The sequence below is a fragment of the Choristoneura fumiferana genome, chromosome 16, assembly GCF_025370935.1.
Source record: "Choristoneura fumiferana chromosome 16, NRCan_CFum_1, whole genome shotgun sequence".
Taxonomy (NCBI): domain Eukaryota; kingdom Metazoa; phylum Arthropoda; class Insecta; order Lepidoptera; family Tortricidae; genus Choristoneura; species Choristoneura fumiferana.
In genome coordinates, this window is record NC_133487.1 from 804,295 (window position 1) to 823,462 (window position 19,168).

General features: G+C 39.1%; 1 protein-coding gene across 2 annotated transcripts; it reads left to right on the forward strand.

Annotated features, from left to right (window-relative positions):
* Positions 1-5,029: 5,029 nt before the first annotated feature.
* LOC141436416 (regucalcin-like) lies at positions 5,030-19,000 on the forward strand (the record flags this gene model as incomplete). Of its 2 annotated transcripts, none has more annotated exon segments than XM_074099400.1 (6): positions 5,030-5,285; positions 10,290-10,443; positions 10,894-11,097; positions 11,700-11,788; positions 12,454-12,580; positions 18,888-19,000. In XM_074099400.1, coding segments are annotated over 5 exon segments (687 nt in total), but the record flags the coding sequence as incomplete, so codon positions are not given.
* Between the last annotated feature and the right edge of the window lie 168 nt (positions 19,001-19,168).

A 19,168-nucleotide genomic window follows, 5' to 3' on the forward strand; every position in this document is an offset into this window, starting at 1 on the left:
GAACAAAGACAAAAAAATAAACGCAGTTTTTCCTTCTTAGTCTTGTAAAGGAACTAATGCAAAAAACGCGTAGTTCCATAGCACCGAACATCCAAAGGAAGCACTGCCAATAATCCAGTACGCACGACTACAACTCTGCTGGATCGGATAAAAATCCTAGCAGATAATACTTACAATAGGTAGTTATATGATACGAATTGACAACTGTTTTCGACTCGAAGGTTAACAAAGGGAGTGTAGATGATTTTGGAACTGCTCGTAGTCTTCTGCTGATTGTGCCAAATCATCGTTATGATTTTCTAACAAAATCAAATTTAGATACACGGGATAAGTTTTTTACCGCAATTTGATACCAGTTATTCGCGAGTCGGTGAACTTTTGCTGTTATGTAAGTATTTCGTAAGTATTTATTTATACCTATAAAGGCAAAAACATGGCCTAAAAATGCATGAGATTTGGCAAACATACAATTGGAATTATGGAATACTCCTTGAGGATCGCAGAGGTGCAAAGAAGTTTTTTTTAATTCGAATACCTACGCTACAGAATAGATTTTTTTCTTCAAACGGGAGCGAAGCCGCGGGATTAAGCTAGTAATTATATATACGAACTGAGAAATCCAGATGCAGAAGCCTAGATAAAACTCTTCGTCAACTCTTTTCATGGTTAGCAACTTATTAATAATTGATATTAGCAGCTTTATGATTACTAATCTCTTACAAAAGTCTTACCACAGAAATTGAGTGATGATGATGATGATGATAATTAGGATAGTAAACTCTGTATGGATTTTATTACCTCTTTGATAGAAAAAGCTTACACGAAGCACTGTCATAAAATATTAGGTATGTCTAAAGGCACTGTTACACATGCTCGTTACTGGACTGAAGCAAACGCGTTCACACTTGCTTAATACCTGTCCCCCTTCCACCCCCTCTCGAGTTTGCCACTAATAAGCATGCTCGATAGTAGCATGTCCTGTTCACACATGCTACTAGCTAGCATTTGCTCAATAGTAGCATGCTTTCTTGCTACTAAAGAGCATTGTGTAACAGTGTCTTAAGGACTTTGCCTTACGGATGCCCTTGATAAACTTGATTGCCTGTGCATTCCTGTGCGTTCGTACAAGTGACTAAAGAGCCCTGGTGGCAGCGCTCTCTATTGCCAACTACGAATTCCAGCTCTCGGCGTGGAAGGTAAGGACAAACCACCGCACTATTTTTCCCAAGAAACTCGTCCTGTACATTTGCTACCGATTTTCAACCGACGACCATGACCACATTAGCATGGTAGTAACTACGAAAAGTAACTATAAATATAACCTGAATAGTAGCAAGACCATCAACCAAGACAAGAAACCGTGGTCAGAATCTCGGTAATCTCCAATTTATCGTACACATATAATGAACACTTGAAAGGCGTTTGGCTCGTATTATAATATGCGAACAGTTATCCAAGACCCTGCTTCTAATTATCAATAAAATACTTATAGATTTTATAGGTCGTAGTAAAATTTTCGAGTAAAGTACAGTTGGTACAAAATTTCGTGACTCGATAAAAAAATGTGAATATTACTCGAAGGAGTACCCCGATCGCGGTAGCTAAGTGTCGCAATAGACTTTCGCTAGCTGGCGCTGTCTATTTGAGTGTGTGCGTGAGCTCCTAGTGTCCGTATACGGCCGCAATTGACGTTCAAAGTAAAGCACCTCGTTTGCGGCTGGCGGAATATTTCATTTCGAGTGTGGGGTCAAAAAATCGGTTACGCTTAGATACTCCGCCACTAGTTTTTGGTGAAAAATTCTTCATAATTACGAAAAAAACCTGAAAAAAGGAACTATTGATAACAGCGCCATCTAACGGGACATTGCTCATGAGCTAACCAGGAGCATACCCCTTAAATTATGTTCTCACTGCTGAGGTGAAAAATTGTGTGTGCCACACGAGACCAAAGTTTTTTTGCATTTCATGCGTTTGAATCCCTTGCTGCTCTCAGGATTCTAACCTAGATTCACTCGCTACGCTCGTCATTCAATTATAGAATCCTTCGCTTACTCGGGATTCAAAATCAACACTCGCAACAAAAAACAACTTTGCTCTCTTGTTGCACAAATAACTTCATCGATTGCGGCGAAACGGCTACTGCAGAGGTCGGGAAAAGTTATTTCGTGGATGAGTAGGTATAGTTTTGAAGGACGAGGCGTAGCCGAGTACACTTTAATAGTAATAAAAATAAACCTTACTGATAAAGGATTCTGCGCTACGAGTTAGGAGTTTGTGGTGTGCCCATTAGGATATTTTCACCACTAAGTACTTGTAGAACTCATTTCATTTTCGTAAAAGTAACACGGCAGAAAATCTTTGACAAAATGAAATTCACGTTCCCGCCTCAATTTCGATATTAAAGATTTGGGTCCGAATCGTATATGTGGCCTTATCAGCGTGAAGGGACCTTGTTGTCGGTATTGAGTTACTGATATCCCCATAATCTACATACATTAGCTATCGAACCATGTAAGAAACATGCATGTAGGTTTATAGATATTTTGAACCCCATAAGCCAGAAAAGGTGATTATGAGAAAATTGAATTCAAACTTATACTACACCCAATAAAAGTATGTTGCTGTTGGAAGTTACATAGATATAGCATGCTATTTGAGGAGTAGATGTACGGGCTTTCAGGTTTCAAGTACAATTTTGTAATTGGACAACTGTTTTCCTTGCCAAAGTGCATAAAATAAAAAAAAGGTTGATGGATATTTTACTTAATTTTCTATTTACCTATAGTATATTTCCATTGGATTTTATCGAAGGAAAAAATATTATGCGTAATTGGACACTAAACAAGAACTACTCCGATTTGAATCAACGTTGTTTATTATATATAAAAAATATTTGAACAAAAATAACTTTGTGGTTTACAAATGTAACTAAACAATCAAAATCAACAAACGTTTATATTTAGTCCGCTAAAACATAGCCAAATGAGAACAAATTAACTCAACAAATTTAAAAAAGTAGTTTTTTTTATCGCAAAATTCAAAGTAAAGTTTAGTATAAAGTTGGTACAATCACTATATATTTTCGAAAAGGGAACTTATCGTCGGTGGTTAAATATTTAGTGATATGAAGTGATATCATTTGAAAACGACTAATAACTTACGATTAATTTTAATAGTCTTAATTTAAGAACACTGTAATATTAAAACTCTTACCAAAAACCTATAATTTTGTCTCAATAAACACTAACCCCCTTATTCATAAAACTTAACAAGCCTATGTTAACTAACAAATGCTTTGTCCCTTTCTAACAAATACAAATGTCGGAGTGACAGACAAGGACAAACGAATTTTAGCGGCATTTTAACTAAAATAGGTTTGATTGTCGTTTATGAATAAGGGGGTTAATGATTAACGTATTTGAAAAGGGACCTTAAGGTCGGACGTATTGTCCGACGTAAAATGTTTAGTGGCAGTAGCTGTTGACGTACGCCTTTAGGTTCATGTCAATTAATTCATTAATTTTAATATTCAAAGCAAAAAAACCATATATATGGTAACATGAAGCCAAAAAAAAGATTTAAGTTTCTTAAACGTTACAGGGTGTAATAAGCCCTGTACCTCCACAATGATAGTTTTATGACCAGGTGTATAACGCCTTGTACCGCAGGAATGGAAAGAATAGAAAAATCACTGCCGCAGTGAACGTGCTATGTATTTCTCCATGTCCCATATTTCGAAAAAAAGGAGCGAACCATTGAAACCATATTAATTTGTCATTACAATTTAAAAATGAAATGCGCCCAGTTCTACAATTATATAAAAAAATAAAAAGAAGTTAGTGCAAAGGTCAATCAACCTCAAAATATACTAAGCAGTAAGTACTGGCACTTGAGGTATCCCATCTTAGGCCTCTAGGTTGGCAACGCATCTGCGATCCCCCTGGTGTTGCAGGTGTCTAAGGGTGGTGATCTGTTACCATCAGGAGACCCGCTTGCTCGTTTGCCATCCAGTTGAATATTTTTTTTTTATTGTGAACTAAATTTCTAATAAAAATGTTGATTTAATTATTTAAACTTTTTGTAATTACCTTAGGTATTATTTATTTTATACTTTTGATAGCAACTTCTACAGTTGAGATCAGTCAGAGAGTAATCTATTATGAAACACATTGTTTGTCTTTCGCTACTTATGGTGCATAGTTGGAAGCCGCGTATCTCTATCTATCAGCGTTGCATATGTAAGTAATTTAAGAGTTTTTGGCATCGAAAGAGAAATCGTCCCTTATTGGTTCCTAGAAGCTGTGGCAACCCCCGTCTGAAGTGAGTCTTCTTGAATGTACTGTATGCAATCACCAATACATGTACATGAATGTAATCTTAACTAATCTTCTTATTTAGACTGCAGCGGTCACCAACGGCGTTGCCCTTAATCTATTTATCAGATCGATAAACTTCCACAAAGTTCTAATATCTTGTATGTCAATCAGATTGCCGCCTTGTCTAGTTTGGAACAAGTTCTATGGTAAATAAAATCAGTATCCAAAGCAGAACCTTTTCATATTAAGTGATACTATAACGGTTTTGAATAGTTACGCCACAGTGCTATCTCGAGTGCTATCTCTTGTCGTTGAGCTCTAAAGTCATAGATTAGATATTATAAAGATAAATAACCACTAAGTGAGAAATCCCGAAATACAATAAGGGTTCAATTATCTTTTTAGTCACAGCTATTGCTACGTATGAAAATCACAATTATGTACTTTGTTTCTGTGTCACAAACCGCTTGACCCCTCCCCCTCTAATTTATATAATATCATTGAATTCAATCCAACCACCAGAAGTGGGAATAATTCAATTTCCAAGATGTCATTTACGAGCGTTAATTTGGGTCATTTTGTATGACAATACAAAGGATTTTTTGACGAAAGGGTCCCAAATTAACGCTCGTGACCGTACCATATGGGGTAGAAAACGGACAAAAGGACAGTTATAAATAATTTGGTCACTTAACACAATGGTTAATTAAATTTTGGGTCAATCGACTTTTAATTGTTGTTAGTTTAGTGACACAGCTGCTTAAAAAATGTTTTGTTACTTGCTCATGAGATGAGCCATGAACCAATCGGCTTATAACTAACGTTACGTTTTGACGTCTTAGGGATCTCTAATTCAGTTATATAATAATACGAAATACAGCACTGAAATCGAGCCAGAGCATACTGCCACCGACGCGGCGAGCGAGCGGCCCGTTATAAAGTTAAACCCGACAGTTATATTTAATTGAAGTAAGTAGACTGTTAATTAATTCACAGGTTTTTGTTAGAATAACTTGGTTTAGGCACTAATTAGAGAATTTTTTGCCAAGTCAAAAAGTACCTACTTACAAGCACTGAATTTTTAAATACATTTTCGTAGTTCATTTTAGTGTTTTTACTTATTAAGATCGCGATTCCAATTACGTATTATAATATAATGGAGTATTTCAAATACTGCATTCTTTTAAAAAAATACAGTGTTTCAACTTAATTCTTATTGATAGCTATTAGTACGGTCACTTAAATTTTGCTAAGTATTTAGAAAGAAAGAAAGAAAGGTTTATTTTGGCTCCATAAGTACCACCTAAAACTAAGACTAGAACTAGCACTAAAACTATGTTACTAGGTGACACGGCAGGATACCAAAAAGGGTCTCCACTCAGCATGTGTTGCCGCACATTATGTCACGTTTGTTTATCTCCTTTGAAAATTAAAGTGAATTTTCATTTGTTACCTTCAAATAAATTAAATTAGTTTCTTCCTTAAATAATGCTCATAATTAAATTAAGTAATCAAAGTTATAATAAATAATAATATAGCCTTTATAACCCGGAACTCCTTAATATTCGTTTTTTTTTTATAATATATCCCGGAGTTCGGTGTGCCTCCTGGCAAAGGCCTCCTCTAGTGATTTCCATTGATCTCTCCTTTGCAACTCTTCTCCAATTGTAACCAACTCTTAATTTGAGTTCGTCCTCCCATCTTTTGCGTTGTCGACCTCTATTTCGTTTCCCATTTCTAAGGTACCATTCCGTTATTATTTTGCTCCATTTATCCTGAGGGCTTCGTAACATATGACCCGTCCATCTCCACTTCATTTGGTCTACCTTAGTGAGAATATCTTTCACTCCTGTTCTAGCTCTTATGTATATGTTTCTATGCTTATCTATTTTTTTAATTCCCAACATGCTTCTCTCCATGGCTCTTTGGCAGCATTCCAACATATTCCTGTGCTGTTTAGAAAGTGCCCAGGTTTCGCATCCATAAGTGAGACAGGGTAGGACACAGGTGTCAAAAACTCTGCACTTAGTTTTTCCGCTGAGATCTGTTGCTTTCATAATCTCTCTCAGTGACCTAATCACAGTTATATATAAGTAATGATTAGGTACATAATGATGAGTTGAGTGTATTGTTTACCTAGTTTCAACCTTGTGATTATTTTATTTGTTTACCTTATGCTAGCTCGAAATAGCCTGAAACAGGATTTACCTACCTGGTTCATACTCATACCTAACCTACTTAATTACATAGATTTTAAAAATAAATTATTATTTAAGTACCTACCTATTACATTGTGATTTATTTTATTACATATGACATTACATATGAAATCAACCTTATGATATGAATAAATATTTAATTTGTATTTGATTTTAGAATTATAAAAATCTCGTGTCAGGTCACGGTGTTTGTGGTCACGCTCCTCTGGATCTGCTCGACCGATGTTTCTATTTTTTTTCCCTTTTTTCAATTGTATATATTGTATTTATGAGAATAGTCCGTAAGGTAGTAAGTATATGGCAAAACAAAGTTTGACGGGTCAGCACATCAAGTCATCCACCTTTCACTAAAGGACGATTTTCAGTTGTCAGCCGTAGGGCAACCATGAATTCTTTTAAGGGCCCTGTTGTCCTGGTTTGGGCGATGCTTCTGGTGACCCAAGAGCTGGCGCGTAATCCCAGCGGATCGCACGTGCGGTCCAAATGGACGCAGTCTGTGTCATGTAAACCCAGGCACAGGCAAATTATTTTTTTATGAAACGGGGGTTTCCCATCCTCGTCGCCAGTGACAAAGAGTAGTAATTACAAGACTAGCCTACCCTCACAATGTACCTACATATATACCACTTTTTATTATTTTATTTATACAATTTCGGTTAAAATGTCTCAGGATAGATAGTTTAATTCAGTCAAATATAGATAAATAGAAGACACACACTCTCACACACACACACACACACACACACACACACACGCACGCACGCACGCACGCACGCACGCACGCACGTACACACACACACACACACACACATTCATTTTAGACGTCAGCGCTACCGATTTTTCAAGCAGGTCGCTTATCAGATTAAACCCATTGTAAAACGTTTTGTCTGTTTTTACTTACTTGGTTTTACAATTGAGAAGAGACTTCAAAAGGTCTTTATTTCTAATTTAGGAGCATTCTTACTTCATATCTAATGACATATGGTGTATGGTTTAAAATGAAACCGCTTCAAAATGAAAATAAGTGCTTACGGATAATCGTATCGGTCGTTTCTGTCAGACGATTGTTTCAACTGCTTATACTTGCTCAAGATTAGCAGCAGACATGTCGTTCAGGATGTTGGAAGAAATGTGGATTTTACTTTTAATCTGTTACGAAGGTAATGCGGTCACGGTCAGTATTTCTTTAGTAAAATGGTTCGTAAAAAACTCTAATAGTAGGTTATTGTCGTGGCCTGGAAGTAGCCAATTGCTGGCTAAGTATGAGTATTAAACGGACGAGCTTGCGAGTCCGTTTAACTAATACGAAGCCAGCAATTGCTATTCCAGCCGAGACTAATATAAAGCTTTTCTCAAAAATGATGAATAATTCTGAAATAGACTAAACTTTTTCTCAAAATATATCATAACATTTAATTTTATTCCAATAATTTTTCTTATGCTTTCCCGCCTTTTTTCATTAAAAATAAACTGCAGCTGTATTTTTCCACCGAAAACACCACAAGCTGTTTCAGACCCAATAAAAAAAGTCCGAAGTTCCGACAAAATATCTGATACCGCCCATTAGATTTGGCTGTATACGACTTGTGCCAACATTTCCATGGCTTTTTTAACTTTTTTAAAAGTTGTGACTGATTGCAGGCGCGCTAATTTATTATTGTCGAGCTGGCGCGCCTGCAATCTTTTTAACTTTTTAATTTTCCGCTGACCATAAACTATGCGCTTCACTTTCTGATATGTAAAGAATAATGTCAACTTTTACGGACATTTTTGAGAAAATTAAATTACCTATCTAAGTACCTATGGCATAGCATGCAGCTGTTTTGCCATGCCTCGAATCTGTTTCAAATATAACCTAACCAACAAAAAGTTGGAAGTTGAAACTTTCTCACTTCAAAGTTCAATATCTCAAAAACGGCTGAACCGATTTCGATGAAACATTTCTAAGAACCATCGCTAGAAAACCTAATTTCAAATAAAATCCTCATTCAAGTCGGTCCACCCGTTTAAGAGCTGCGGTGCCACAGACAGACAGACACACTTAGCGGTCAAACTTATAACACCCCTCTTTTTGCGTGGGGGGTTAAAAAGGATACTGCGTGAGGCAGAACTCTCAAGCTTTCTTATAATATGTTCAGTGATACAGATCCCGATAAATCATCTCTGAAATAAATTTTAGCTTGATATGTGAATTGTCCAGATTTGTTTCGAACATGAAACTACCATGAGACTCTCATCCCAGCCTATATACGTCCCACTGCTGGGCACAGGCCTCCTCTCGGAATGAGAGGGCTCGGGCCGTAGTTCCCACGCGGGCCCAGTGCGGATTGGGAACTTCACACACACCATTGAATTGCTTCGCAGGTTTGTACAGGTTTCCTCACGATGTTTTCCTTCACCGTTAAGCTCCCAAGCACCATGAGACTCACTCATATTAAATGTTATTATAACGGATAACTCACGTCTTAAACCGAGTTTAGCTCGACATGTTTCGGGCTATTTCGTAGCCCATCCTCTTGAGCCACGTATCCATTAGAGCAGCCTCAGGCCGAGCACCGCGAGCCGAGCCATATTTTGTCGGTTTTTTGGCCGTGCTCAAAGGAGCCTCAGTCTGAGCCGTGCCTTTGGCAGCGTCTCCACTTGCGCGGCCTCGGAGCGAGGCAGTCGCTCGGCCCGAGGCTGCCTCTAGTGGATACGCGGCTTCAGGAGCACGCGAACCGGCGGCTGCCGCAACACGCACACTACGCAACATGTCGAGCTAAACTCGGTTTAAGACGTGAGTTATCCGTTATAATAACATTTAATATCAGATTTGTTTCATTAAATATGAGTGAGTTTTCCATCTTACTTTTTCCGCATCATTACTAGATTTTGTTTTATCCTGTTGTTAAGTATCTATTATTATTCATAATACTTAGTGCGTGCGTATTCTAGTTAAAATTATCGGAATATGTATTGGTGAGAATCGGTAAGGAGGTAGTTTTTTTTTAATTAGATACCGGTAGTACCTCCTATCGTGTTTATTAATTTAGTTCTCCATGAAAAATAAATAAATAAACACGATCTTAGTAAACAAAATAATATATCGAAAACAAAAAGTTATACAAAACAGAACTAAAAAGACAGATACCACATTGTATAAAGGGAGACATGTGATGACAGATACGACGCTGAGTCAGCGTAATCCCGCAACAAGCCGCAGCGCTGTTGTTCTACCAGTACAGTCAAGTTCATAAACTTGTGAGCAAAAATTTGATCATACAATATCCGAGCACGACTCTATTGTTAACGGCGTAGAAGCGTGTACAGATATTTTTGATCAAATTTATAAACTCGACTGTGTACCTATGCCAAGTTACGCTGCTGGCAACTGTAGTTGTGGTGCAGTTATGCCACTGAGGATAAAACGCTTAAACGAGCAGTGTAGTATATTTATTCGTAGAGTGTAGTGCTTCGGCCATCCTCATCCGAATTGCAATCAAAGTACCTATATATATAAATAAAAATAAATTAAAAATCATTTATTTCAGACAATTAAATCCATAATCCATAATTTGTCATTGCTCATTGTTTGTGATTGCTCATTTTCATTTATCTGTGCACTCAAATCTAATTACCGTGTCTCTATCGTGGGAAAAAGGGACATGGTAATTATACTGGTGCATAATATGAGAATGCCCGGCTTATATAAAGTGTGTTTATATATAAATAGGTAATAGGTGAAGAACAGATTCAATATTCTAGATTATTTCAGATGGTGTCAGTGGAAGCGGTGACGGAGCCGGTGTGGCTGGGCGAGGGCCCCCACTGGGACGCGCGCGAGCAGGCTCTCTACTTCGTCAGCATCTTCGACAAGTCCATCCACAGATACGACCCTAGCAATGGGAAGCATACGCGGTCTGTACTCAGTAAGTATAAGTAATGTCTAATTACTTTTTCACTTGTCATGCTCGTAAAGTTCTTAGTACGTATTTATGCTGGATCTTAGCGACATAAAATTACTTTTTATGCTCTAGTGCCTAGTGCGTACCTAAAGTAAAATCTTCGTCTAAGACCAAGGTGATCAGGTGTCAACAGCCACATACAAAAAAGTTTTTACACATATATTTTTTAATTTATTTATATAAAACTAAAAATCAAATCAAAATAAATCAATATATATATATACTTAGAAAGTGAACCATTGCTTCCACTGTTGCTATTTCATTTCCTCGCAATCTAAATGAAAAGCAGTGTAAAACTCGAGCAGTAAACCCATTTTCCCCTCGACGTGTCTATCCACCCTCGTCTTACGCTCGTGGCACACACGTGGTACACACAACACACACGTTTTAGTAGGTGAATGACTGTTTTCTCAGGTGACATGCCCGGCTTCGTAATCCCAGTGGAGGGAAAGCCAAACCACTTCGTGGTGAGCCTGAAGCGCCGCGTCGTGGAGGTGGAGTGGGACGGCGCGGACGGCTCGGCGCGGGAGCTGCGGACCATCGCTGAAGTCGACCAGGACAACCCCGGCAACCGGTTCAACGATGCCAAGGCGGATCCTCGCGGGAGGCTGTTTGCTGGTAAGTTGTATGCCATGATACAGATATATTTCCAACAGGAATTGAGTGGGAGACAGACACTTGGAATTCACGCAGGGTAGGTACTTCGACCATGTGTTGCCAGAGAGGACTTTGGCTCTGAAACGTAGTTCTCGACTGTTGGTCTCTTAGAGACACACAGAGTCACGTAACGAGCTGTGGAGAGAGCTGTGCTCGGAATTTCTTTGGGCGATAGAATCCAGAATACGGAAATTCACCGAAGAACTAAAGACACCGACATAGCTCGAAGAATATGCAATTTGAAGTGGCTCGAAGAACAGATAACAATTGGAGGAGAAAAGTCCTCGAGTGGCGAGCACGAACTGGAAGACGAAGCGTTGGCAGGCCTCCCCCACTAGGTAGACGTCATTGTGAGAGTTGCGGGCAACCGGCCGATGCGCGTGGCGAGGTGTAGTTCACTGTGGCGTTTTAATGGGGAGGCCTTTGCTCAACATTTGACGTCTTCCGGCCTACTTCCGGCGGATGATTATATAATGAGCTTATAAGAATAAAGTTCAACGTTATTCGGTTCGTTATTGCACTGTAGCAATACAAAAGGTTCATTATTTGCTTATGGCTTTCAGGAACCATGGGCAATGAGTACGAGCCAGGCAAGTTCGACCTGAAGAAGGGCAGTCTCTACCGCATGGATCCAGACGGCAAAGTCCATAAAGTAAATCCAACAACATATACTTACCTTAAATTACTTACCGTGACAGGAAGTTACAAAATAACAATGTGGATGTAGGATGTAGCTAACAAAAACTTAATAATAAATAATGAACATCAAGAGACATTTTATACCTATTGATTTAATTTTAGTCTTATTAAAGTTTATGTATATCCCATCAAAAACATAAATCTGAATTTAAACCTAAAATTACTCTAATTATTTTACGTTTAGGCTGCGTTTTCACCAGTGATGTAAGAGGATACATTTTTGTGGAATATGTTTGCCATCAACCAATAGTGACGCTTCATAATAGCGCAGCTTTGGTGGATGCAGCTCTGCGGAGCGAGGATAGGTAAATGAAGCGTTTCTTAAGTGGCGTAGCTAGGTAACCTAGGGCCCTGGGGCAAATAAAAAAATGGGGCCCACTGCTATCAAAACTGGTAAGGTTTTTTGAAGTAAAATCATTATATATACAAATACTTTAAAAATGCTAAGCAACTTTATCATCAGCTATAAAGCAGAATTTTGAGGGCCCCTTGAGCTTGAGGGCCCTGGGGCACTGCCCCGCCTAGCCCCTTGGTAGCTACGCCACTGATTCTATTGGTTCATCGCACATCTCTGGTGGAAACGCAGGTCGCAGCCTTAACAATACTTTATTTTGCAAGGTCGCGACTGGAATTGACATCTCCAACGGTCTCTGCTGGGACGTGAAAGAGAAGGCTTTCTACTTCGCCGACTCTTTCGAGTACGACGTTAGGCGATACGACTATGACATCGAGACTGGAAACATTTGTAAGTAACTTAAAACTTGATAAGTGGTTTATCGAATTCGCTTCGCATAAAATGTACTTGGCATAGGAGTCATTTCGCATAATACTAGTTTAGCATAATTTCGCACTATCTAACTATTTTTATAAGAAAACCCTACACAGAAACGAGCTGATAAACACCAGCAAAGTAGGTTAGGAGAACTGCGACCTCACCCCACACAGACTTTACACCCTTAGACACCACGCTAGGTGTTAGGCCTCATGCTATAACGTATAGATTTTGGCGAAATGATAATTATGCCAAACGATAGGCAGTTAAAGGCTGACCAGGAATATAAAAAATCTGACGCGAGAGCAGCACTTTAAATTTTATATTGCAACATTCGTTACACTTACTATACGATACCTATCAGTCTTATTGACAACGGTGTCGGTGATGATATTTAAAGGAATATTTTCTAATCCCTCAGACTTTTTCTATAGCAAATACTTTTTCATCACACTTGCTCGTAAACAGTGTCATAACATGCAGGCTACCTTGCTTGCAAGTTGCAACCCCCCAAATAAAACCCTCGACCTTAATGTGCTTGTCAGGAAACCCGTGGTCGGTAAATGAGTCATTGCGCGTACACATTTTCTTGTCATGAAGCCCAAGGTCGGTCAATGAGTCAGTGCCCGTACTGATGGCGCTGCGCCGTGCGCATGCGTGCGCTTCTGCTGCAGGACTACATGGTCTACATGCACACGCACGTTGCGGCGCATGCTGCGGGAGGGGGAGGTAGAGGGCGGCGCTGCCAAAAGCACATCCTAAGGTATCGCCGATATTTGGAACAATTATATTTTTTCTTTTACAAATATAAAGTTTTACTCGCAAATGTGATGAAAAACATTGTATGTCGCACGGGCGGTACTAGAATTACGAACATCGACTCATTAAAGCCCTTAGTCTTCGACTTCGGGCTTCTAATAGACTCTCGTGCGTAATTCCTTATTTACCGCCCTTAAGATACAATGTACTATTATACAGTTCGGTACGCGCACTTGATACGATCGCATGTGTCGCCTTACATCGTAGTTTCCAGTGGTTCTAAAACTTCTTTACTTTAAAAAATAAAAATAAGTAAATTTAATTTCCATAATATATTTGCATAGCCAGTAGCCAGTTGAGATGAAGTGTGCTTCATGTGATGCCTCCATTAACGATGGTGCTCGGTGCTCGGGCTGTAATAAGGACTTTGGGTTCTGCTGTGCTGGTATAACGGAGCAGGGCTTCCGTAAACTTGGAAATGAGCGCAGATCAACCTGGAGATGTCTTGCATGTAAGAGAGACTGCTCGCCCTGTCCTCCGAAACAAATCGATCTTACCACCATCATGGATGAGCTACGGGAAATCAAGCAGAAGGTCCTATGCCTCCCTGGCCTGGTGAACGATGTGAGAATCTTAAAAACTGAGCTCACAGAGATGAAGGAGTCGGTCGATTTTGTTAGTAATGGGCTTGACGTTTGCTCTTCCCGCCTAACTGAGGTGGAAAAGAAACTACCGGAGCTTGAAACCGTTCAAGAGAGTATTCAGCGGTTTTGCAATGACTTGTCTTCTATAAAGGGTGAGCTTGCTCGAAATGACCAAGCCCTACGTGTCAATAACGTCGAGATAAGGGGGGTTCCGGTTAGAAAGGACGAAAACCTCTTCGCTATCATGGATAGGATCAGTTCGGTGGTGGGCTATCAAGTGGATAAATCCTTTATTAATTATATTGCCCGAGTTCCACTATTTGATTCCAAGGAAAAATCCATTGTTGTTGGCTTTACAAACCGTTACATAAAAGAAGACTTTTTAGCATCTGCACGTAAGAAGAAGTCGTTCTCAGCTGGTGAAATCGGCTTCCAGGGTACGCCGCTGACCGTCTATGTGAACGATCATTTGACGCCGGCGAATAAGAAGTTGCTCACGTTAACCAAATCTACGTTGAAGGCTAAAGGATTTATTTACATATGGGTGAAGTTTTGTAAGATTCATGCCCGCAGGGATGATAATTCCAAAGTTTTTATCATAAGTAGTGAGCGAGATTTAAACAAGCTTCTTTAGTTTGGTATTATTTCAATCTTCTGTTGATTAATTCAAATGCTCTCTTTGTTATTCTCTCAGGGTTATTTTTGTTTTGTTTAATGTTAATATTGTGTAATATTTTCGTTGGGCGCTACCGATTAAGTTTGAGTATCACTGAGCGTTCCTTTTGTGCGGCGCCCGAGCTAATTGCTACCTACACTCGTTGTTATTTATCTGCTAAGCTGCTATCGGTGTGCTCACTGCTTTGCGCTTGTCTCTTTTTTTCGCACTCATCGGATCCATTATCTGTTATTTACTTACTCCTTTTTGCTCGCGGCATGTTATACTCTGGCTGTGGGGGTAGTCGTTCCATGACTCGTCACTGGTCGAACTCATGTAATTGTTTACGGCAATATAATTCATTGTTGCATTTATACATCACTACATTTATTCAGTCCATAGGAAATGTGATATTGAGCTTGATTCGAAGTTATGCTGTTTTGCCTGGACTTAAATTTACAAATGGCTACTAGTAATTCGTTGGATGATTGTTGTTTTATTTATTACCAGAATGTACGCGGACTTCGCTCTAAAACTTTAACATTTTATCGCAACCTTAGTCTGGTTTCGTACGATGTTATTGTTTTAACAGAGACATGGTTAGTCGACGGCGTATTAGATTCTGAGTTATTTGACAGTAGGTATGTCGTGTGGCGGCGGGACCGCGACTTAGCGCGGACTGGGCAGAGTCGTGGGGGCGGTGTTATTATTGCTACTCGCAGGGAGTTGACTGTTACCCCGCAGCCGACTTTTTGCTCATCAGCCGAGGACCTGTGGGTTTCCTTAACACTCAGGGATCGTTGCGGTGGGCCGGTCAAAGTACATTTATGCGTATTATATTTGTGTAAGCAGAACAATGGTAACACTTTCTCACAGCAGCTGTCTAATTTTTTAAATAGTCTAAATGAAATTATATTGAATCACCCAAATGATAAATATATAATACTTGGTGACTTTAATTTGAGCAGCATATTATGGTCGGCACAGGGGTTGTCATTAGTTCCTTCCAATTATGTGAGTTGCGACGAGTGCACTCTAGTGGATGACCTTCAAACACATAACCTGTGCCAATATAACGGTGTATTAAATGAGTATGGTAAGCTGCTGGATTTAGTTCTGTCAAATGATGTTGTGTGCGTTAGTGAATGTTTTAACGCCCTGGTACCTATTGATCCTTACCACAAAGCATTGATTATCCACATTAAATATTCTATGACTAATAATTTACAACCAGCTTTAAGGACTAAATATCTTTATAATAAGGGTGATTATAATTCTGTTGATAATGAACTGTCAGGTGTTGACTGGGACCTTGAGTTCTCGCAACGTTCCATGGACCAGTCACTGGACTTCTTTTATGAAACATTCAGAAAGGCGAGAGATAAATTTATTCCCAAAAAAACAATTAAACCGAATACGCATCCGGCGTGGTATTCTTTCGGGCTAAAAAAAGCTTTAAAAGAAAAATATAAGTTTTTGAAAAAGTACAAAATTTATAAAAATAAAGCTGATTTAATTTCTTATCACTTACTGAGAGACAGAGTTCGTAAATTGGAGCGGGATTGCTTTAATTCTTATATCAAGTGTGTTGAAAGTAATATAGCTAAGAATCCAAAGCAATTCTGGACATTTATGAAGACGCGTTCTAGTTCCAGCACCATACCAAGCAGTTTAAAATATGGAGACAGACTGGTTAATAACGGTACTGATATATGCGATGCTTTCTCGGACTATTTTTTCTCGACTTTTTCGACGGCAAGTGGCAGTGATCCTGTTGCTGGTTCTGTTTCTGATCCAATCGCGGAAACCACGGCTAGTTTGAGCGGCATTTATGTTAATGCCGAAATGATCGCTAATTTATTACTCAAACTTGACCCTTCTAAGTCAGCTGGCCCTGATGATCTGCCAGCTCAGTTTTTAATAAATTGTACGAGGAGCTTAGTGAAACCTATCTTCTTACTGTTTCAACGTTCGCTTTCGGAATGTTATGTTCCATTGTTATGGAAATCAGCTTTCGTTACTCCAGTTCATAAAAAGGGGCCCATAACCGACATTGAAACATATAGACCAATATCTAAATTATGTACAGTATCAAAAGTGCTCGAGAGAATTGTGTCTGATCAAGTTTATAATGCTTTAAAAAATTCTTTTAGCCCGAACCAGCACGGTTTTACTCAACGACGTTCTACTGTGTCTAATCTCGCCCTGCTCAATGATTATGTTACTGAGGCCATGGACAGTGGGTCCCAGGTAGATGTGGTCTATACTGATTACAGCAAAGCGTTTGATAGGATTGATCATTCCATATTAATTTCGAAGCTGTATGCTATTGGCATTCACGGTGACCTATTGAGATGGTTTTCCTCTTACATTAATAATAGAACACAAGCTGTTGTCATTAATAACTACATGTCTGGGTGGGTTACTGTCCCTAGTGGTGTACCGCAGGGGTCTTTGCTCGGTCCATTATTATTTAACGTTTTTGTCAATGATATAAGTAAGTGCTTTATTCATTCGCAACTTCTATGTTTTGCTGACGATATGAAAATTTTCGCGAGGATAGGGTCGAAACATGACTCTGATTTGGTTCAGGCTGATCTTTCACGGCTTGATCAGTATTGTCGGGCTAATAGATTAGGTTTAAACCCATCTAAGTGTTTTGTTATAACTTTTACACGTCAGCGTGAACCGATCGCCACTAATTACACGCTGAAAGGTCATGTCTTGAAAAGGACACCCTTTATGAGGGACTTGGGTGTAATCCATGACTCAAAACTTCTATTTGATAAGCATATTGATGGTATTGTAGGAAGTGCGTTGAGATCATTAGGCTTTATAATGCGTAACTCATCGCAGTTTACTCAAGCAAAAACACTTAAGATTCTATATTGTACTTATGTCAGAAGTAAACTGGAGTATGCTTCTCAAATTTGGAACCCATGTTATAAAACATATATTGACCGAATCGAACGTGTTCAGATGAAGTTTATTAAATACCTATGCTTTAAACTTAAATGTCCCTATAAGTCGTCCGATTACATCGAAATGTGTAAAAAACACCATCTCATTCCTTTGCACCAGCGCCGTGATATAGCCGATAATATTTATATTCTGAGCATCATCAATGGTAGTATTGATTGTCCGGAACTGCTCCAGAAGTTGTCGTTTAATACGCCCACACGAATAAGAAGATTTAATCCTCCTATTTTTATTAAATTCACATCAACTAGGTACAGGCAAAACAGCTTTCTCAAGCGAGCGAGCGTTAATTTAAATAATCTGATGAAAGAAATGGACATTGACATTTTTAACTGCAACATTCCATCCGTGAGGCGAAGATTGGCGTCCGGGTTCTTTGATTGAGCGCACCGTTGGTATCACCTTAGATATCTTAGTATCCTTAAGCTTAAGTCTTGGTACACTCTCTCTTTGGGTGGTGCCGTGCTAACCTAATGTAAATTTTTGATACAACCTGCGGAAGTATCATTTAACTTTGTGGTAATATTTGTTTAAAGAAATAAGTACTATGTGTTGAGGAGTGTAGTAATTCCATTTGAGGTTCTGTGGTGTTTTGTTTGGCATGGTGTGACGTCTGATATGGTGCGCGTCACCTCGTTTAAGTTAATCTTAAACATGTATACTATGGCTATCTGTGGGATCCTGTAATTGGCTCTGTGTTGCTATTCCTTCTACATATATTGTGTTTTAGCTGTTGGTTCTCCTTAAATAAATAAATAAATAAATAAATAAATAAATAAATATACATAGTGAATTATTTTCCTTCCAAAGCTATGGATAATCTTCGGCATTTTAACGCACAAAAACACAAAATAACACTTTAAAATACCACGCGCAAACAACGTTAAACTTTGACAGCAATAGATAGATGACATTTGAATTGAGTGTTACCAATGCACGAAATTAGTTCTATTGGTTTTCCGCAATATGGCGAGGTTTTTTTATAATTCTGGTCATCCTGGTTTACTATATGCGATACGAGATTATGCCAGAACTTTTGTTTGCCATGGCGTACATTGAGTAGGCAGCGCTGGCGCTGGTGGCGCACTGCTTCAGTGCAGACACCAACTGCCTACCTGGAATCGACCCAATGTATGCCAATGCGTGACATAATTCCACAAGACATTACAGCTCCAGACGATAGGCACTGAAAGTGACCTAAATGTGGAACAGCTTTTCAACCTCATTGTGGTACATTCTCCAGCGAACCCTCGGCTGGTGTTCAACTACGCGCAGCACGGGCTGGAAGGTATCGTGGACGGTATGACCATCGACACCGACGGCAACCTCTGGATCGCTAACTTCGACGGACACCAGGTCAGCATGTTTACATTATTAGGGTTTCTTGAAAGACGAATATCGCTAGATGGCGTTAGGAGAGAGGTCTGTTTGACGTTTTAAACAATCAGAAACGTGACACGAATGTCAAAGTACCTATCACACTGTCAAAAGACCCTTATCAGGCCTAGATTGTAAGCCATTTTT